General features: G+C 38.1%; 1 protein-coding gene across 2 annotated transcripts in view; it reads left to right on the top strand.

Annotated features, from left to right (window-relative positions):
* The window catches only part of DACH2 (dachshund family transcription factor 2), a 273,962-nt gene that overhangs the window by 161,459 nt on the left and 89,249 nt on the right, over positions 1 to 23,254 (top strand). For both annotated transcript variants that reach the window (XM_054388431.1, XM_054388430.1), the window contains one exon: positions 20,336 to 20,467. In XM_054388431.1, the coding sequence (XP_054244406.1) occupies positions 20,336 to 20,467 (132 nt within the window). The remainder of the gene's footprint in view (positions 1 to 20,335; positions 20,468 to 23,254) is intronic.

Here is a 23,254-nt window from a genome sequence, read left to right as displayed (position 1 = left end):
GTCATGCATAATGTGTATTTTGTCTACGTACAAAATCTCCAGTGTGAGTGAAGTGCTGCTTAAAGTTCTATAGGTCAAGGATTGAAGCCAAATCATTGTGGATGCCTAAACTAGGCAGACCTAAAAATTAATTAGCACACCTCATCAGCTGCTCATCCTTGCAAAATACACTCCCCTCTGCTTCCACTGCAATCGTTGTGTCCATGCTAGCAGAGCCAGGGCAGACTTGGAGCAGTTCTAGTGCAGCACCTTGAGCCCCTAATAATGGATGCACTGCAGTGCAGCTTGAGCTGAGGTGTTCTTGTAGCCAGATAAAATGTGAGATGTAAATATGATTTCACAATTAAGGAATTTGTATCTTTTAATTGCATGTGATAGTTCATGGGAAAAACCTTCAAGAAGTATTTGAAAAAATGCTATTTGGTATTGCCATTGCCTATGTTCCAAACTTACCTGCAAGGTTCTATATGAACTAATACAATACTCTGCAAGAGCATGGTGCTGTGACAGATTTCATAGTATTTAGTGTTTCAGCTGGACTCTGTAGGATATAATTGTGAAGGGCTGAGACTTACAGGAGGGACTCAGGATATTGCCTTCTGTGTCTTATGGTGGAGAGCTGAATCAGGAGGCTGTAATTTAGAGATTGATGTATTAAAATAAACTGACACCAAAAGAGCTGCTGTGTTTGATAGACCTCTGGAAATGTGAGCTCTCTGTTTCAGTTGCTGCTGAGTCAGGTGAGTCAGTGCAGGAAAGGGGAGTCCCCAGTGGTACATGTGAGGTGACAGTGTTAGCATAGTTATGCTGTGTTTTTAGAACAGAAATCCTATTCTACATCATCCTAACATGCTTTCGCAGGACACCAAGAGGCAGCAACTGCTAGGTCAGAAGGAGCTGTGGCTTCTGGAAGCCCTGGAAGGTGCTCATCCCTGGGGCTGCGTGGTGGAGAGCAGGGAGCAAGTTGTGTGCTGTGCAGGCAGCAGGAATGCGCAGAGCACTCTCCCCAAATCACCATGGGCTGTGCAGGCAGATGCCCTCAGTGCTGGTGTTGCTCCTGCTGACCCCTGTCACTGTGATGCAGACCTCAGCTTGATTGGGGACAATGTGTGTCCTTGGAAACATCCCCTGCACAGACACCTGCAGCACGAAGCAGAGACAGAGAACATGTCTGTGTAAAGGACACAAATATAAACTCTCTTCAGTTGGTACTTCAAGAGCAGTATCATAGTCTCAAGGTGCATTAAAATAACCTCAAGGATGTGACTTTATTGCCAAAGTAGGATGTCAATCATCTTGGATAACTGTGGAAAACTCCAGCCACAGGGACACAACCTGTTTACCTTCATGGTATACAAACCCCAAATTATGCTATATTCCAAGGAGTGCACCGTTTGCAGTGATTCTGACTCTTCCACAAGGAATCCAACACTCAGTAGATTTAATTTGCGGTGCAGTTGGGATCTTGTGGGCTTGGATTGCTCTTGGATTGCATGCATGAGTAAATAGGGATGTGTTAGAGGGCTGTACTGCTAATCTCTGTAGTCCTCTGTCTAATCCAGGCTATGAACTGTTACTAAGTTATTTCTGTGTTAAGCCTTAATGTTTTACTAAACTCAATCAGTATCTCAGCAGCACATTCAGTCCCAGCTCAAAGAATCACGTGATGGAGATTTCATCCCATGGCCCTGGTAAATTCTCTCAGTGTTTATTTAGTTGCACTGTTAAAAGTTGACCTTTTATTCCAATTTATGTTAAATGTTCTGCCTCTTGCTGCAGATTCATTGAACTTCATCTCCATGGTCAAGTGCTTGCCATTTTTCTTTCACCTGTTTTTTCCTCACTTGACCCTGAATTCAATGAGCTGGTAGCAGATGTACCTAGTGACCAGGAAATTGCAAGTCCCTGGCATGGAAAGAGAGATTGTGGCAGTAATGTTGGTAACAGAGATTGATGTGGAATATGGCTACATGCAGTGGGGACAGGGATTGGGACTGGCCATGGGAAGGAGGGTTTCAAAGCTCTGTGTTTGTTAGAGCTGGGTAATGCAATTCATGATTTATATACAACCTGAACTAGTGTTTAGTCATGTAACTTGTTACCACATTTTTAGCAAGTAATTTATTTAATTCTACCCAGTTTGGCCTTTCAGACAACTTCCATTATGCTAATGTAATTAATAGACGTTCTAAAAAGCAGGATCACAGCAGTTTATTTCAGGAGTGTCTACTTTGCTTTTTTAGTTCTCTTTTCCATGCTGCCACTCATCATTTCACAACTAATGCTAAAAGAAGCTGCTTTTCAGTGGTTCTTTCTGACATGGAAGGGCTTTCCTGTACTTCTCTGCCTCATTGACTCTCCATCTCATTTAAAAATCTTTGCTGAAAATACATCTTTTTCCTCTTGCATGACCCTCTCATAATTTTTATCTCTCTCTGCTGTTATTTTAGTGCATAATTTTACTTTTAAACTAGCTGATGTCCCTTCATTTGAGAAAGGGCAATCAATAAATTATGTGCTGATCGTGGATATTCTTCATCATATTTTTCTATTTCATTGTCCAGACTGTAAGAGCTGATATATATTTTTGTTGTACTTTTTCACCTTCTTTAGGGTATAATTATTCTTGGCTTTTAATAATTGAAAGAAGATTCAATCTTTTTCCATCATGAGAGAGAGGGAACGAAGGAATGGCTCTCTACCCACTAAATATCATTATATCACTTAATGGCCTGGCTGAGGAAACACAAGCTTGAGCAAACTCAACATGGCTTGAGCAAAGAAAGCAAATGGGTTTCCTGAATAATTTTCAGTTCATGCCACTAAATGATCCACAAGCAGCTTCTAGAGGTAGTAAATGTCTTCAAGAGTTTCTGACATGCTCTTCGTGTGACATCAGAGCCTTTTCTGGGGAGAACTTTTATGACACGGGAAGTTAAGAGCCGCCTTGGTTCTTTTCTGAATGTGTGAAGGGGAGCTCTGAAGCCTTGAGGATAACTTTGGTTAATTGGCATTTGAGTGTGCAGACAGGTGTGCAAGGTTTTGCTTCATGCCTGGGCTCTTCTGTTGAGAAGAGTTTGCAGGAAGAGATGAGTAACATCCATGGGAAGTCACTCTCCCCTGGCTGGTAGTCAAGCCCTGGAACAGGCTGCCCAGGGAAGTGGTGGAGTCACCATCCCTGGAGGGATTGAAAAGATTATTTAATGTGGTGCTGAGGAACATAGCTGGGTGGTGACCTGGCAGTGCTGGGTTAAAGGTTGGACTTGATGATAGGAATCTGTGATTTTCTGACTGAGGGAACATTCAGTAGTTACTGCAAGGACAGCTCTGGCAGGAGAGGGGTGGGAGATGCTGCTGTATGCCACTGTCACACTGCTGCCCGCATTTTCAGATCCATTGTGTATGTGCAGGAGCAGGTGTCACAGGGACACGTTCACTCCATCATGGCCAGCCTTGTTTGTTTCCCAGGGTTTTCTTCCTCTGACAAAAAGCTGGTTTTGGTGGAAAAATCTTCTTCATTCAAAGGTTTTAAACCAGGTTTTGCAATAATATTGTGTGGCTTCATATTTGTTTGTTTTTTGAATGTAAAGAGTGCACTGGTGACTACAACTACAATTTGTAATTAATGGCAACTTTCGAGGAATGAAATGTAAAGAAGTAAGATCCCACCTACAGTAAATATGCTCAGCTCTGACAACACAGAGGTGTGAGTATGTGTGCAGGTAATTAAACATAAGTAATACTGTCTTTTCTCTCAGATGTATGCAGATACTTGTTGTAGGTTGGTTCTGTAGTCTCATTACTTGTGCTAACTGGGGAGGGGGGCAGGGAGAAAGGACTGAGCAACACTTCTGTAAGGCAGTTTAGATTTTGTTTTTTTGCCCATGACATTCCATTTTATCACTTTTGTCAGCAGTTTTGTCAGCAACTGTTTATTCAAAAATATAATTGGAACATGTTTTATGTATTTCTTAAATTAATATTAAATATCTGCTCCTAGTAGCACCACCCTTGTGCGAGTTGCTTTCCCAGCATTCAGGAGTGGTTGATGCTTGTTGTCTTCATGCTGTCACTTGATAACTAAATTGTAATATGTAAAAAAAGCAGGAACATATTCTTAGGTCCTCTCAATGCATGACTCCAATCTCCTAAACATATTCATTATGGTTTGAGGAATGAGATGTGCATCTTACTCATTTGCTCATACAGATTCTAACTGCTGACCCATTCATCAAATGGGTCCAGGCCTACAGGAATGATCTCTCCAAGAAAGATAAAGAACAGAAATTTCAAATGAAAGACATTGTTCTTTGTACCAGCTCACCTCGTCTGCTGTTGCCTGCTATTGACAGTATCTAGTGTGTCATCTGCCACTGTATCTGAGCACCACCTGCTATGAGAGCAGCTGGGGAAAAAGGGGTAAATAGGAGCCATAGAGTTCGCAAAATAAAATTAGGGGAATTCCATTTCTCGAGTGTTTTGTGTTCTTTTAATAAGGGAGTGCTGGAATACTACTAGAAACCTTTCAATTAATTCTATCTAGCAATTGCTAGTCTAAAAAAAAAAAAAAAAAGAAAAAAGAGCAAGCAGTAACACATTATTGGCAAGGGAATGTCATCAGTCAGCCAAAAACAAACACAAAGTGAGACTACCTTGCAATCTGAAAATGCTGATTGTACTTTCTGTGAAGCCAACAGCAAAAATATGCTTATTTTATTTCTTACTTTTGGTAAACAGCTTAATTAAATAAATCTCATTGGCTAATGCTGTGCCTGCAGCCTCACAAATGAATGCATTCATGTCTGCCTGCTAGAGCTCCCAAAACTTTGAAGCTGACACTCAATTTTGTAAATGTAAACCAGCAAGGACTTATTACAATACATTTTCAAACTCTTTTGCAAATTAAAAGGCCAGCTCTTACAGCCATAAATGTTATTTACTAACTTTTAAATATACTCACCACTGAACTGGATCATGAACATGTCACTGTATCCAGAGTGCCATTAATCGTGCCAGATGATTTGGTAACAAATAATCAATGCCAGCCTGTTTTGGCCAGAAATCTTTGATATGAAGGACTCCTGCTTCAAAGATTACTTTCCTATTTAAACAGTACTTACCATGTTTGCTGAACTGCATGAAAAACTCCCTGATAGAGTTGATCCCTCAGGTAGAATTCCAATAAAAATTTGTTAAGAAATATCTCAGGAGTGAGCAAGGTCCTGCCTGTGCTGTAGATAATGCTTGGGGGAGATGTGCAGAGTTCTTGGGCTCTGGTTCATGATGATTATTTACTTAGTTACTGATTTCAAGACACAAAACAACTTTTATTGTGTTATTGAGATAAGAAATCTTGATAAAATAGCTTTATTTCTCTCTAGGAGAGTGTGAGTAAGCAAGGAAAAGGAAGCAAGTTGTGACTGCAACAGTGCTGCTTACAAAATTCAATTCCAGCTATCTTGAAGTCTCCTCAACTTGATAATACGATTGTTTGCAAACTCCTAAAAGTGGATAGCCAAAATATTTCTTTTAATGCCTATTTTTATTAAACTAGACAGCATTATTACTGCCACAGATTACAGGCCTGTAATGCAACTTTAATACTGTTATTAGGTGTTAATGTCTTAGGATAGTGCTCTGAAGATTAAATAGTTCTCATTTATTTTTCACCATAATGAATACTAATGTGTCAGGGGACAATAGACATCTTTGCCTTCTGTTCAGTTTAACCAAATAGGAAAGACAAGAATGGAAGACTACAATTAGTCATCTGTGAGGGAATGCAACTGGAAGTTGTGAGTAAAGCCAAATGAAATCCAGTCATACGCATTTCCCTCGCATTTTTCCATACTGATTTAAGAAACTAAGAATAGGCAGTAGATTGTCCAGTTTCCAAGTTTTCTAGTGGGAATTACTCTTAACAGATTGGTTATTTCTGCAGCAGTTTACAGCACCATTTCAGCTTGTTATTGGTGATGTTACACTCTTGCAGGAAGGGAAAAATAACTAATTTCCTGCAGAGGTTGTTTTCTGCACTTAACAACTAGAGACTGGATATTTTTTTTGCTCAAGGAAAAAATATTTAGTCTTCTGGCCAAAGTTCAGTAAATCTGGGTACCAGGTATAACAGAACAAAATCTTGTTCTGATGGTATGCACACAGGAAAATGTCTCCTCACCTGTGTTTAAAATTGTTCAGAGCAATTTTTTCCAAGTTAGGAGCCTACACTTAGTTACCAGAACTCGTTCACCATTTAATTCCACCCTAAATGTAGTTTCCAATAAATAACAACAGGGATGCATGTTAAAGTGGTTGCAGATTATATTTCTATAGTCTTAAAATGTTTTGCTTATGGAACCAAAAGTGACATAGGAACTCAGCATGTATGCTATCTCTTTCTCACTTTACTCAGCCTGAAGGGTTTCACAGATGTTGGATAAAAGTATGTTCTTCCTCACTGTCACTTGTATGACTTAGTCCTAATTCCAGAGGTTTGGGAGCCCCAAGGCTTCCAGGCAAATTTGCTGCCTGAAAAATTGGCAGAAAGTTTATTCATGCTTTCGTGACACATACATCATCATAACACAGATATTAAGAGTGCCGTTTATGGAGGTGTTAGTGCTAAGCCTCTAAGAACAGCAGGGAAATACGTTGGATGCAGTTGTGTTTCATCACTGCAGTTCTGAGTGCTGCTGAGTCTGGACTATCCTGAAAATCAAATTCAATCTATGTCTAGACACGCATACAATGTGAGAGTGCATCTCTTCAGCATGGTGGATTTCTTCCAGCAATAAATAAGCAAAATGCAACTGCATATTTCAGGTTTTACATTATTGAGGAGAAAACAGTTCCATGGGATATTTTCAACATGGAACTAGTTAACATTTCAGTTAAATTAAGTATTTCTGTCTATGATGTTACCTAGTGCAAATGATTCTATTAGGAAAACAAAAGTTTTACCTTAAATATTAGTATAACAGCATTCCAGTGCTTCTGTCTGCCCTTGCCTGTCACTGCAGGTCTGTGCACTGGCAGCAACTGGCTGGTGTGAGGATGCTGAGGACTCGTGGCTGCTGCCAAAAAGGCTTGGGTTCAGTCCTGAGGCACCTTTCTGTGCCACTGTTTTACTTGGGAAAATTTCTGTCTTTAAAAAGGAAAGAAAAGAAAACCTCCTAGTGATAGTCTTTGGCTGTTATTTTGTGAAAGGTGAAGTTACTGATGTCTCTGTAACAGATGGTGTGATCCCATGTTGCCTCTTAGAAAATGGGATATATAAGCATATATCTCAGTAGCTCAGTGTTCATAACATAAAGCAGTCATAGGATGTGTTCCGACAGATAGGGCTGGTCCTTTTATATTCCTGCTTAAGGACCAAATTAATCAAGCACTATTTTGCTTTCTATTCTTATGTATTTTATTTGATAGACATTGATTTTCATCCCTAAATACATGCTTGTTTTTTAATAAATCCCTTTTCTTGCACAGAACAAGACACAGAAGAGATGAAAGGTTTATTTATTTCATTATTTAAGAAGTGCAATATTTCAAAACTTGAGCCCACCAGCAGAAGAGTTGGAAGACTAAAGAGAATTTTGCTTACCGTATATCTGAATTATTTCTGTAGTATTCTACTAATTGATTTAATTATAAATTTTGTCCTTGTCGTTCAGTAAATTTCTTATTTTCCATATAGAGGGTTTTTTTCTGGGTTTGCACTTTCTTCTTTGGAAATTCCAGTAGCAATGAATTCCATAGTTTAATCTTCAAATAAACTTAAACCTTCTCCAGGAAACTTGTAAAATGCAGAGAAAAGAACGAGACTGTGAGAGCAAGACCTATTGTGGTGATTTCTCGATCTACTGTATAATTAATGTTGTATGTTTTTCTGTCCTTCAAGCAGAACAAGGGCTGCAGAGTAGCACAGATGTGGCTCTTGAAGCAAAGGAAGTTATTTATTGAAGTTCTGTAGGCTTAGTTTCTTAAGGGAAGAGATGTGAAAATACTCCTGGCTTCAAGAACAGACAGGTTGCAATGCATGAGGAAATAAAATTGAAAAGAGAAACAGAGACTGGATGCCACTTTGGATACTGTTTGTTGTTTATTATCAGAACCTGCTGAGAATGAAAACATTATATACATATATGTGTGTGTGTATATATATGTATATAGTGTTTTAATTATATATATGTAAAAAAAACCCTCCATGTGCAAGTGTGAGAGTGTGTGTGTGTGTGCATATATATATATGTAAAATAAATAATAAATCTGCATTTGTGTCTTGGCCTCTCCGCATTCCTGTGGCATATAGGGCTTTAGCACATATCCTCATGCAGCAGTCAAGGAAGCTCCAGCAGTGACTGTCCCCTGGTTTTTGTTTCTCATTGTCTGTGTCTGCATCCTACTTCTGTGTCACCAAGGTAGACAAGGAGTGGGTACACAACCTTGAGCTCTAAAATGCACATTTCTGCACTTGAGCTAATACGCAGTTTGTTTTGATAGCTTCCATTCCCTTTTAAAGAAATAAACAATATAAAGAAAGAAAGAATGAATGAATTACTGCTTCGTGTGGTTAAACTCATGGCTAAATGCTGGAGAGCAAAAGGCTGAGGCCTCTTGTGCCTTTATGTTTTGTTTTAAGTGGCCCTTGAGAAAGGTACTGTGATAAGTGGAGAAGTGTATGGAAAATCACCTCTTTCTTCCCTAGGTTGCCTCTAGGTTTTGTGGTCAGGTCTCTCTCTTTTAATGATGATAAATACCTGACATTATATATTTGGCTCTTGGCCCTTTATCATTGTTTTAGCACAATAATACCGTCATTTGAAAGTAAGATCCAGAAGTTCTTCCCTTGTCTACAATTTCTGTTTAGTTCCTAAGGCCAAATGTTTGCCTAACACAGATACAGTATTTTCCATTTGAATATGTTTGGTGGTATAAATCATTAATTCTTATCAAAACTCTAAAAGGAAAATTTGACGCTTGGGGCTGGGGCGTTTCCTGCCATCAGTGGTTTTTGTCAGAGGGCTGAGTTGATGAAATTCCTCTGTAAATTTTGACTGCAGCTTACTAAGTGGTTTCTAGATTTTTGCAGTGTTTCTAATGGCTAATGATAATTAATTTTTTTCTAACAATAGTAATAATTGAGGCATATTGCTTTAATGAATGTTATCTCATCTCTTTCCTTAATTAAGCAAGTTGTTTTCAGTTAGGAAGCACTATTATTACTGAAGAATTTGAAAGTAATAGTTCGCTGATTGTAATCCACTCCTCCCTTACTGCTGTTTAATTTATGGCTTTGGCTGCCCACAGTACTTTTAGGAGGATTAGAGCTGTTGAATAATTTGGTAAAAGATTCTGGTATGCAGTCTTGTCTAGGAACACAGTTATTTGTTTTATATGAATAATTCCAAAACCTCTATGTTTCCCCCTAGAATTTCTTGTAGGAATATCAGTGGTCCTGATTTAACAGCACTAGTTCTTAAATAGTTCTTAAAGTTGACTGGGATTAGGAAAATTTATTCTTAAAATTCTGTGTACATGCCTAGCATTAGCACCAATAGTTAGGTTTCACCTGACTTCATTCCAGTAAGAAAAAAAAAAGTAACAAAATTCTTAGGAAAGAAATTTTCCCAAATGTTGGTACATGTCAAAGTCTTACTGAACTATTAAAACCTCAGGACTTCAACCAATTCCTTTTAGTCATGATATGGCCTAAAGTTGAAGTATTTTATAAAAGCCTAAACAATGCCAAATGCATTTGACTGAGATCAAAAGCCAAATCTGTTTGTTCTCTTTCATCTTCAGTGTTCCATTTCCTAGGAGTGTGACCTTAGTCAAACATCTATTAAAGTTAGCTTTTGATCTTACTCCCTTTCCTGGAAAAAAAAAAAAAAAAGAAAAAGAAAAAAGTCAATCTTTAAAATTTTCTTCCAGAGACAATCACACTATTGTGTTTTAATGTTCCAGCAGTGTGTGAGTAAATAGGATTCTCTGATGTATGTGATAGAACAGTGGTTAAATGGGACAATCATTTTTGTGTCAGAGGCAAGAATCAAAAGGAAGCATTCTTCAGAAGCTGTTAACTCGAAAAAATCCCCCCAGGTCAGTGGAAACACTTTAGCTGGTCAATGTGCTGCATTTTTTGGTTCTTTGATGAAAACGCCTTGTAATTTGATAACAGGTAGCTGTTCATTTGTAATACAATTTTCTCTTCACCAGTCAAAGCTACCTAGTGATTAATCAGTAAAAAGGTTAATTTTCTTCTCAAGTATGAGCAGTTTAGTGGCTTTTTGAAAGAAATAAGGTCTGATAGGATTGTGGATATTACAGCCTTTATTTCCTGAATACAATTATAAAGATGTTTCTTGGTCATCTGTAATTCCTATGCATTAGGGAAGCCTAACTGTCTCCCATTCACTTCTCAGCTGAAGTGAAGTCTTTCCTAAATACATAGCAGTTCCTAAAGCTATGTACAGGAATAAAACTGCAGTTAAGATTTATATTCAACATAGTGAGCTGGTCAATTACTGATTAATCCACAATAACTATACTGTTAAATCCACTCTTATCAATGCAGTGCCACTGTTAGGGAAATCTCAGTTAAAGGGTCTAGTAGGTAAATGCTGAAAAAAATAATTTCAAAGCAGTATGTGTAGAAGAAACAGAATGCAACTTTTTAATAAACTATTAAATTGTACAAAAAATACAATGTTGATATTGAGAAATGGCTGAGGACTACAGAGGGTAATATTTTTAAATGGAATGCTTGCAGAAGGTCACTTAGATAATGTTGGCTTCTAGAAAAGCATGGTGAATAGATACTGGCAGTATTTGTCTGAATTGGCCAAAAAAATTTCCATTACATCTTGGACTTTATTTGTACAAAAAATATTTTTACTTTTGAAATACATTTAGTTAATAAGAATATAAAGAAAATAATAATTTGAGAATCTATTGCAAGATCTGAATGTACTTCGACTACTGAAATAGCTGCAGAAAACCTAAGCTAAAAATGTTTGTTGCCATAGTTTTGTAAGAAATAAAACTGCTCCAGTGATACAAACTTGGGAATATAGACCAGTAGAATTTATCTGTAAAGATTTGCAAGGGCAAAGAGAATATTTGCATAATTTTAGATTACTGAGTGTTTCAATTCAGTGACTAAATTATTCCTCTCTTCTTGAGCCCACCTTTGGCTTGGAGGCTGCAAGTTAATTCAACTTGACCAATGAGTAGAGACACATCCTTTAAGATTTAAAATTTGGTGTAGTTTGTCTTCTGTGTGTTATTTTTATTCACCACCTGGAACAAGAAAATAAGCTTCCAGTCAGTTTTTCAGCTTTGAAAAATGTTCTTTACCTTGCATGGCATGAAATGGAAATAGCTGTTCTGGCATAACTTCATAAACAAAGAAAATATTAACCCATTTGGACTAAATTATTTGTCTCCTCTGTTATTTGTGTAAGTAAATGCGCATGAATAAGCTTCAACAAAACTGTATGAAACTAGCTTAAAAACAGATCAGAACAATCAGAAATTAAAAAAAAAACAACCACTTTTAAAAAGAAAAAGTTAAGGTACACGGTCTTCTGTAATCATGTTCCATGCACTCTCTGGTTGTGTGATCAATAGTCATCAATTTATGCCCGAGAGGAAAATGCAGCTTTCTGTGTTTCTTTACCCATGGTCTAAACATAGCTACAGTTGCACTGGATTTCTCCAGCCTGTGGGCTGCTTCCTCATTTTTCCTTTGCAGTATCAGAAATTCACTTATCCTTCACCTGTTTGCAGAAGGAGCCCAAAGCGGAAACTCAGCTGTGACCTAAGAAATTGTTAGGGCAGCATTTGCTTCTTGACGTGGTTGTTTTGGAAATATGCTGGAAAGCTGCATGAAACCCTGTCCTTTCCCAAGCGTGGCTAATTGGATTGCTGTCTAAACCCTGCTGAAATAAAAATAAACTAAACTAAAATACTACATTTTCTTCTTAGAAGGGAGAAGTGCATGGCATATATATGCTGTGACATGCCACTAGCACCAACTCACTACAGAATTCTACTCAAAATAATCAATACAAAAGGGATTTGTGGCAAAAGCTACATTCCCGTTGTGAAGCATCAGCTTATAACTGTTTGGGATGGGTGCATTTGTCCACCCCCTGAATTCAAAAAAAGGAAAACCCCCACCACAATAGGTTATGTTATTCAAAAAGTGTATAGAAGAAAGAGACCATAGTGTAACAGTTAGAGTCCCCCCCTTGAGGAGGCAGAGATCTAGAGTCTCGGCTTTGCTCCCTTACTTTACATGGCATGGAACAGTTAATGGAAAATTAATCTGGGAAAATTCCAAGAAAATTGAAGTAATGTTTCTGCATCTTTTCTCAAGTTGATAGTAATTGTAAAAGTGGTAGGTCCTACCTTAAAGCTGGAGATCTTTCCTGAATTTTCACTGAACTGTTTCCCTTTCTTGACAGAGATGTTGCTGCTTCACTAGTCTATCCTAATACCATCCAGAAATACTTTTCACTGTGAATAAGCTGTGGTATTTCAAATTACTTTCAAGTGCTAATATTTTGGTTTCATTCATCAGTTGGAATTGGAAAGTGGTTAGAAGTCTCAGAAGAATATTCCTTGAACTTATGTTCTTAAGTGACTCTGCTTTTCAACTTGCATATTTTTGAGGCTATGTTAATTAAGTGCCATTTGGAGAGGAGAGCCTGGACTCCCTCTTTTCATCACTTAGGTTGTGGTTCATCAAATAAGCAATACTATTTCTGTGGGTTTTAGGAAATGGCCAAAATTTTCTCAGCCTTAAGTAATTAAGAGCAGTGGTAGCTGTGTTATCATAGCATTCAGTTTCTGTTCTGGCAGAGGTCTTGAAAAATGGCTCATATGGAAGAAATACTATGTAGGGGATGATTCTACAAAGTTCTGTAAGTGGAGGAGCCTGGTTTAAATTTTATCACCTCAGATAGCACCAGGAAGAGAATCTAAGCTTTTCAAACCACCCCACTGATTTTCAAATTGATTGTGGAGGGCTTGCTGCAAAACTGCTTGCAACTTAAGGGTATTTTGGATTCAAGGATTATAAAATGTTTTCCCTCCTTCTAGCCAGTACTTGCAAACAGTTCTATGGTGCACTTGCCATCTTGAGTAAAGAGGGAGATCACTTCTGTTGTCTGTAGCTTGGTGAGTAATAACATGAAATTATTATTTGCTCTACTTCAATTCAATGAAAATATCAGAGGAAGGATTTCTCCTCTCTAAAACTTCATTTTCTAGGGGGGGTTAGGTAAGGGATCTGTGCAGCGTGATCTGTGAAAGCCCATGGGGTTGGTCAGGCTGGTCTAGCTGAAGTGAACAGTAGCTCTCAGGGTTAATATTTGAGCAATCCAGTCTCTAATAGCAGTGCTGATCCTGACAGTACGTTGAGATTACATCTGAGGTACGGTAGCACAATGAATTTATGGAACTTGTATTCACTTTAAATCCTTGAAATATACCAGTTTTAAAGTTGTGATTTTGGACAGCTGGGACATAACTGAGCTGTGCCATCTGATACTAAAAAAATATATTTTTATGGTATTTTCCAGCTGCAAGTAGGAAGTAGTATGAAATCACTCACAAAGATATCCTTATTCTCAGAAGATCTTCTAGCCCAATTAATTTTACAAACTCAAGAGATTTGTGCCAACTCCAGATAAGCTTTCAGACGTTTTGGTACTTAACTAAAAGGACCTCCAAAAACTTCAGCAATTTCCCTATGATTGCTGCTTATGGACAAGTTCTTTAAACCCACAGAAGCTGATTTAATGAGAAAGGAATAAACATGGGGAGAAAAATAACAACAGCTAATTCTAATTTTAGATGGCGGAACATGCATCATGACAGACCCTGTGATTATAGAGATGTTACAGATTGCCTGTGCTGAATATGAGGGCTATTAGGTTTAAATGCATTTATAACATAATTTGAGGTTCCCATGAACTCAGATGTATTCTGAAATGGATAACTAAATCCTGTCATCAGCAGCATAAGCAGTGAACTCTGAAGCCCAAGAGAAGGTGGCCATTAAGCCTTGTTAGTGCATCCATTGCCCTGACTGTGTATGAGCTTTCCAGGACACAGGCAGTCCAGGTTGTTTTGAATGTGGCTGAAGTCAATCTGAGATTGCATACCTGGGCTGCCTTGCTGCAAGGTAGTGCACAGTGCTGGCACTGTGTGCCAATATCCTTCTTTGTCCCAATACTGAAGAGCTGCTGAAGTCTCTGAAGCATGCCTGCTCTTCAGGTCATGAAACCTGTGTCAAAGGTCTGTTTCCCTTCTGAGGCTGATGATAACTACCATTGTAGTCTTTCTTCTGACTTCTGAACATTTAGCACTTTGGGGTTAACCTTTTTTTCCTCTTCAGGTGAAATTCATTTTATATGTTGCTTTCTGGAAGTAATTTAACATATTTTGGGGTTAGTTTTTAATTCTTCAAGTTCTTATCTCAAGAAATTGTGATCTTTAGTCTATGACAGCATATAAAGCCATACGCAGATAATTTGAGAGTTTGGATGATTAAGAGCATTTAGTTTAACTTGTCTTACCTGTAGTGAAATCTGAGTCCTAAAGCACGAATTTGTCACTCTTTTGATGTATGAAAGAACTTTTTAAGTACACCACATAGCGTAAGAGCTTTCATTTTATGTTGGAAATTTTCAATGACATGACTACAAAAATTACATCAGATATGCACTGAAGAACATAGAGATGATCTGTATGAAGTGATTGTGATCTTTTCAACAATAATTCAGTGGCTGATGTGTCTGTCTCGTATATGCTTCAATCTTCTGAAACTTGTAGATTAAAAGTGGGGTGGTCAGTCAATCAAATATACAGAAGATAAAGGTCACAGTAGTGCAGCATACTAAAAGTATTACACATTACAATCTTGACAAGTCATTCTCATGGCATAGATTGTAAAAAGGAGCAGGAAATGTCACAAAATTAATCAATTCTCATGAGACATACTGTAAGAATGAAAGGAAAAAAAATTACTGTAACACTCTCAGTGTTCTTTGTAGTTCTGATTTTTCTGTTTCCCTTCAGTGAGGTAATTTGTTTGTCATAAGATAAAAGCTACCCTTATGGATATGAAGTCTAAAATATGCAGCTGGATATTGCGCTGTTTCTCTTTGGACATGAGTGCTCATGTTAACATAGGTTTAGGCACAAATTTGGGATTCAAATTTCTCTACACTTCAAACAGAGCTCCTTGAGTTCAGACATGAAATCTGACAGGTCTTCATGTGGATAAAGGACATGAAGCATCTCAGGTACAGAGATATGATAGAAAGTGTTTATGTTAAAAATATTTCCAGTCTTTCAGATGGTTGTCAAATGGTTATAGCAGAGTCTGGGCTCCAAAGGGTCCTTCCAGGGCCTGGGACGAATACTCACACACCTTAGCCTGTGATGAAGCTCAGTGCTGCAGTGCTTACACTGAAATCCCATCTTCTGCCTGCAGTGGCAAATGACTCACTAAGTTCTTCTCTCAAATGTTTCATGCTAATGGATTATTATGAGCTATCTGCAATGGCAGCCAGGATATCTTTGAGCAGCCTTTGGAAACAGAACATGTCTAGAACTAAAACTTTTTTTATAGTTGGGTCAATTTACAGAATAGAAGAAATCTGCAGCAATAAGACCCTTTGGACCTGTCTGCAAACAGCTCTAATACTTTGTCATTTTAAAGTTCTTAGTCAAAGAATTTGGTTTCATTGTCCTTTGTGTTATTAGCTGGGTATTACCTACCTTAACAAGGATGATTCATTTCAGTTACAAAGAAGTCCCCATCTTCCAATGTGGATGTTTAAATTAATTAGTAAATTGTTGCAGGCATTCTGAAAACATTAAGTATATTATATGTATTTATTTATATCAGTTTCCTTATTGAAGAAAGGAAAGAAAGGACATCCTTTTTCAGTCTTCCAAGGCCTAATTTATTGGATGTTTCAGAATTGTTTGCAGTGTTTGCAATATGGTGTCTCATATTAACATTTCATACGGCCAGATGTTTCATTATTCCTGTTTTAGCACATCATGCTTGACCCATAGCACCTTTGAATGCAAATAATAAACAAGCTGATGCACAACGCTTGACTGTTAGACTGAAATAGCACAGCAAGGCTAAACTGGTTTTCATTTTTCTTTTTGAGTATTATTAATTGCAATGTGTTGACTGTTAATTAAATGTTTTGTTTTAGTATAAGATCATTCTTCAGTTCACTGACTCACCATTTCATTTAATTAATTGCAAACCTCAAGATTTGATTATTCATAGTAGTCCTCTAGTTAATTTTCTTGTTCACAGTTTTGACAGAAAAGCTTTCAAACTAATATGAAGGAGGGGCACTGTCTACCTAACTGAAAAAAATAGCTGTAGCTAGAGCACAAGATTAGCAGATACTCAGGGTCACCTTAAAATGCTCGGACTCCTTGTATTCACCATCAAAATCCAATTTTCAATGGGTGGACATTAGTTAAACTTGGAAAATTCATTTGCACACGAGACATCCTAGGTAGCACTGTATGAGAACGTAGCTCAATTTTGTTTGTTTATGTCTCCAAGGTTAATGAGTAAATTGTGATGCTAACCTGAGGCAAGAGACACCGTCCTCTCATCACCTTCCTGGGGAAGTGATTTGGCTCAGCACTGCCCTGGCCCTGAGGGTGATATACTACAAGTGACTCTGGAGTTGTGATCTTTGGGCCATGCGGTAAAAATGCTTTTCTTTGTTGAAATAATTCATGAGACGCCACGAAGAAATAATCTTCAGTAGTGTTTTTGCCTACACAGGGGATATTTGAGTAAACAACCACTAACTTCAGCAGGATTCAGACAAGGGATGGTCTTCATGCTCTCTCAAGTACTAGAGGGTACCTTGGCTTTAGGAGCAGAGGATGTGTTCAGTGGGTCCAGCCCTCATCAAGCCTCACTGTACATTCAGGTCTCTTCCAGATGCAGTGCCCCACAAGCAGCAGGACTTCCCAAAGCAGTGTGCCCTGCCATGTTGGGTAGCCTGAATATGGTCCTAAGTTGGATCTAAACCCTTGATTTGAAAACTGTTTGGTGCTTAGGTATATTTTATCTGTGGTTCAGAACAGAGCTGCAGAATTCTACTGAAGTGCAACCTGAGCACTATGCTGGTTTGCGTGTCCTTGAAGAGTTATTTCAGGGCTAAATCTGTGTGGCACACCACAGTTAGGCAGACTTGTCAAAGGGACAGTACACAGTGTCCTGACAAAACTGGAATTAGAGAATGAAGATTACTAATGACAGTTGTTGTTTTGCCATATGCACGATGCAGGTGTACCTGAGTGCACACCATCACAATCTGTTATCCAGTTGTAATCAGGATTCATGTATAGAGAGAGCTGACCCAGAACATGGCTCTGAGATTCTGTGCTAGCACTGATGTGTCTCTCAAAGATCCCTATCAGCTTTTCAAAGAGCTGCTGTCTTTCAGCCAAGGCAACTGGTGGGTTCTGGGCTACTGTTAGTAGGGCAAGCACCACTGGCCACATGGTTGCTAGCAGTTTTGAAAACAAATCATTGCAGCTGGGGCGAGACTCAGGCTTTTGCGTTGTTGTTAGTGTTGTAAAGGTTGTACTTGTTTGATAATAAGTGGTGCATAGTTTATTTCCTGGGTGGTTAGTGATTGATTACAACTGGCAGAAGATAACTGTAGGAAGGGAAATTTAAGTGTAAATGGAGAAGGGGGAAAAGGGAAGCTTTGAAGTATGTAATCCAGCATGTCGGGTTTCCCAGTGATCCCTTTTTGAAAGCAGATGGCAGTTTGCAAGTGCATTTTTCAAAGGGAGGTACCCTAAGTGAGATTCTGCTGCTGATAACGATTCATCCAAGAGGATGGAAATGATTCTTCAGTTCCTTGTAGATCTTTAGATAAGTCAGTGAAGAATAGCTCTCTTTGCCACAGCTAGCCAGAGCTGAGTCAATTATAGAAGGGAGTTTTATTAATAGTTAAATTAAATAGCAGCTTCAGTAACGTTAGCCGCAGCAGTAGCCTTAAGTGAAGATTATGCCAATGGGTGATTGGCTGTATGCTTTCTTCCATCATTGCCATCAGGAGCACACCCTTACTGCTGAAACCATTTGCTTTAACCTCAGTTTTATTAACTTTCAGAAATGCTGAACAGTTAGTACAGTATTTTAAAGAGCCTCATACAGTCACATTCTGGGGGGTTTACTGCTATCAAGTTCAAATAAGAAATTATATAAACTGGGCAATAAGTGAATAAGAGTATAAAGACTTTGTGGATACTGACCTTGGAAACTGTATTGGCTGTATCTGCTTCAAGCTTCTGCCTGACTGCTCAGGATCATCAGGCTAGAGTACTTTCGACATTAGGACTGTGCTTTACTCCTTAAACTTTTAATGCTGAAGTAGAGTGACTTTGGTGTGGCAGATGGCTCAGCACAGATTTCTGATACATCACTGGTTTTTGGCTGTTGTCCTTACGGCAGCTGTATCTGGTTAGGGAGCTCAAAAATGCCTGACAATAATTACCTTTAATTTCTGCAGGCGGCATCATGATGACTTTGGGACTGGCTTTGTTCTTTCCTGTTTATTCCTTAGTACCTTTTCTGCCTTCGTTACACTTCTGAAACAACTGTTCAGTAGAAGTTTGTTTGTTTGTTGTAGTTTTTATCCAGAGCCCCAGATAAATTTTTTGTCTTGTCTTTTCATTAAGCATCTTGCTAAAGGCCTGAATTCACTTTCCATCCTCAGTTAGTCTCCTTATGAAGAGTTTTTTTTACTCTCCTGCGTATTTAACCTACGTGTCAAAGCCCAGAAGGAAATATTTACTACTGGGATATTGGTTTATCTCTATGTATTTGGGAAATGATAAAATACTCTGCATTCAGGTTCAGGTTTTTTGTTACCTTTCAATAGCACAGATGGCTTCTTCTGGTCACGTTAGAGAACATTTTAGCAATAGGGCAAGAGGAAATGGCCTCAAATTGCACTAGGGAGGTTTAGATTGGATAGTAGGAGAAATTTCATCCCTGAAAGGGTTGTTAAGCCTTGGAACAGACTGCCCAGGGAAGTGGTGGAGTCACCATCCCTAGAAGGATTTTAAAGACAAATGTGGTGCTGAGGAACGTGGTTTAGTGGTGACCTGGCAGTGCTGGGTTAGGCATTTGGACTCGATGGTCTTAAAGGTCTCTTCCAGCCAAAGTTATTTCTGTGTTTCTATAAGTGTGAGTTCTTTGCAAATGGATGGGAAGTATAAAGTTAAAAAAAGTTCTGAAAATAGTTTATTGATGGCTGTACCTCAAACCTTGGAACTGGTTCAGATAAGGAGCAAAGTGCAGATCTGCAGGTAGGCAGGCAGATCACACAGGTAAATTCCACAGAGGACTTGTGCTGATGCTTGTGTTTTGAATTTCTTGAAAATAACATGAAATTGACTCAAAAGAGCAATCCCACTTCCCTACTCTAGGAAAAAAAAGTGGAGTTTATAGACTACTTCATCTTCTCTAATAAGTATATGAACACTCTTATCATTTAGGACAACCAGTCGAAATAATAAAGCCTAAAAAATTAACTCTTATGACAAAAAGATATTGGAAATCTAAATAATCAATAAAAATATGATGATAATGATAACCTGTAACCTGATGATATTTTGCTTATCTTTTACTATTGGAGATTAATTTGGATTAGTCACTTGAATATCTTCTACCACTCCCCCTGCCTCCCCCCCTTAATTCTGTACATGCTTTGTTCTTAATGGTCTTTTAAAGGTGACATCAAGTTCTCCAATGTAACATTTTCTAGTAGCAATAATGTTAATCCAAACCCACAGACTTCATGAAAAGACAAAATAATATATGTATTTATAATCTAATAGCAGAGACTTGGAGCTGCTGAAATTAAAGAATACTGGTCTTACTGGTGCACTTGGAAATTTTGTAGCCGCTAAATAAGTCAACCAGAAAGTGATCAAAGTGGCAAAATGATCAAAGTGGCAGGAAATTATATTTAAAAGTCTAATCAAAATGGATACCATTAAATAAATATTTCTTTCTGCTGTACTTGGAGGAGGGGGCCAGAAAAGAAAAAGCTGAAAGAATGGAAGAAACCCTAATCCTTAGAATGGTGTACTGAAGTAACTTTAAAATAAAGGTGGTTTTCCAGGTAACATTTCTGAGTAACTGGATGAAGTTTATGGGACTCACTCTCACTGAAAAGAACTGGTTTGCTCTTGGCATTTTTCAGTGCTGTATTGAATGGTGTGATACTGCATTTTCTTCATTTATATTTTCCAGGCCTTACAGCAGCTGCCATGGCAGAGGCTATGAAGCTACAGAAAATGAAACTCATGGCAATGAACAGTCTTCATGGAGGTGGGAGTCAAAACGGAACCGAATCAGAAAACGAAGAGCTCAATTCTAACGCGGGTAGGTAACGCTGTGCACGAGAACTGTAGGGGAGCTCTTAACTCCAGATTTTCTGCGTGGGAAACAAAACAAACATCTAGTCAAATTCACATGCTCTTTTCTTTTGTAACCTTTGCTCTGCCAATGCCAAATCAAAATTATTGCACCCATTCCTCTGTTTTTTCTTTGAACAGCCAATTTCATCAATTTTTTAAAAAATACTGATGAACGATTGTTTTAATTATATTAGAATTTAAGATGTTCGCTAAATGTATTTATAGTAACAAAAGAATTCTCCTTGGGCAATAATAAAGTGAGTAGAGTTTGCCTGTAAATGATGGAAAGTTTCCAAAACATCAGCTTGGTGGAACTCTTGATGAGTTCCACAATTCTCTGGAGAAAGGTAAAGCAAGGAATGCTAAATCACCAACTTTCTGGCTTTCCTGCATTTTGCTCTTTCATTGAATTGATATTTGCAAGCCACAAGTGTGAAGCAAAGTCATGATAAACCTTTGTTGTGGCCTACCTGGCTGGAATAACCTTGGGTAGAAGATGCTAACACTAAACACACGCTTGATCTTAAGCATTGCTACTATAAGTGTTGGTGTCAACTGGAACTAAGCTCGCTGAGTCTTAGGTCCACAGGAATAGGGTTCGAAGTTTAAGTTAGAAATGGATCCTTTGATGAAGATCTCTTTGTTTATTCTAATATCCTTTTCAGGTGAATAGGAGAGATTTTCACTTGGATAGTGTAGAGACCCTAGATAAGATAGATACATTTTTGTCTCAGAAAGCTCTGAGATACCTATTACAAGCTTCACTTGGATTCTCTTCTATTGACACAAACAGTCCTAGAGTACACTCTTATGACTTCGGAAACGTCTGCATCCTTTGTTTCATTGCCAGTTCAAGGGCAGAGGCACAGAGTAATCCCTCACTGCCTTCAGCTCTCCCATCAGCATTCTCACATCTCTGAAGTCACACATGCATCCTGCTCTGACAGTTTGCTATACTTGATGGTGTATAGTGTGTATGCATTGTACCATCAAAATGCTAATTTATTAGACCAATAAAGCAGCAGCTGGGAGGTCTTAGACTCGTTTTCTAAAGGAAGAACTGAATTTGTGACAAATTATGCACAAAGCAGTCTTTCCAAAAGTGGTATTGCCTTTTGCTAATTTTGTGTACTCATCTGTATTGAAGAAATCTGGCTTCGAATTCATGCATTAAACCCTTCCCCAACTTTCTGTTTTGTAGGATATGTGTTTCTTATTCACCTCTCAGACCCTAATTAATTAGTGCATATTGATTTCAGAAAAAAAAGCACTTAAAAGGCATGACTCTTAGTGTGTGTAACTCTTAGAGCATGTCTATAGTTCAAAATGAAGTTTCACTGAAAGCTAAGAAATATCACTGAAGATGGAATTCCTACAGAAAAGCAAGGAGGCTTTATACAGAATAGTATTGGGGGGTTAAAAGCTGCTCTACAGAGGCTCACTGATTTGAATGTTTATGGTTTCTTGTATTACCCAATAAGGCAACATTTGTGTACTTCACTGGGGAGAATCTACAGTACATTAATAATATTATTTTAGGTACCTCATTGACAAGTTTTATGGGGGACTATCCTACCAGCCTTTCAACAGTACATCAAGAGCATGCATATTAAATGAAAGCTCTCTGGTTTAGCAATTCAATGAGTTCTACAACTGACTCAATACCAATTTCATTATTTGGAAAAATTCCCACTGACTTCAGTTGAAGTTACAGTGGGGCCCAGGGATAAGGAGATGGTGTCAGTTATGTAAAGATCTTTCTCAGCTCTTTCCCCCTTTCATTGCCTAATTTGGTAAAATTGCCAAGAGCGAGTGTACTGGATAGAGCAGCAATGCTGCTTGCAGACAGAGAAGTAAGTCCTTAACAAAAAGAACTACTTTTCATCATATGAAAAACAACCATTTCTTCTCTGGTTATTATCTGCACTGCCAGCATTAGGATAATGCTTGTAAGGTATGACTTCTCTCTTTTGGAGGATCATTTTTAGCCATTTGCATTCAGCAGGTACAGTGTCATGTGTCAAAAAGGAAAACCAAAAGGAATGTAAAATTTCAGACATTTCAGTATACAAAATAACTGAGGGATTATTAAATATTCACTGTAGGGAACTCATTGGAGACTGAGATGGGCGTGAAGAGAGTGGACACTGAAGCTGATTCTGATTTACTAGGGGGAGAACACCATGGTAATTCTGTGTGCAGGAAACCTTTACCAACTGTTTGTTTTGCTCTAGACTCTTACAGTTTAAATTACTATTAAAACCAAAATGGGGACACAAAATGAAAAAGAAAATTGAATTTTGATTTTTTTTTTTACTAAGAAGAACTAAAAAGGAAGAGGGCAAAGGAGTCAGAAGCCTCATAAGTGAGAAAAAACATTTTATTTTAGGAGAGAGACCTACAGTTTCTTTGATTTGAGGTTGTGTTTAATAGCTTCTGTAATGGCTGCAACATGACTCTGCATCTAGATTTCAGCATGAGTAACAACCTGTTTGTGTTTCATTTAGCTCCAAATGAGAAATTCTGCCTTTTATTGTTTTAGGAAATTAGTCTGTGTACTGTTGCTCCTGGAACTTTATAATTAATCACTAAAGGTTATGGCTATGGAGAGTTTGTGGGAAATAGATGTCTGAATGATTATAATTGTAGCTGTCAAATCAGAAATATACAGAGCAGAGACCTTTTACTTCCTTTGATTTTGATTTTTATTTTCTTTTTACTGTAACAAAGACTTGAAGGATTGCTGTTCTAC

This window comes from Indicator indicator, chromosome 17 (assembly GCF_027791375.1).
Source record: "Indicator indicator isolate 239-I01 chromosome 17, UM_Iind_1.1, whole genome shotgun sequence".
NCBI classification, from domain to species: Eukaryota; Metazoa; Chordata; class Aves; order Piciformes; family Indicatoridae; genus Indicator; species Indicator indicator.
This window is presented reverse-complemented; position numbering and strand designations above follow the sequence as displayed.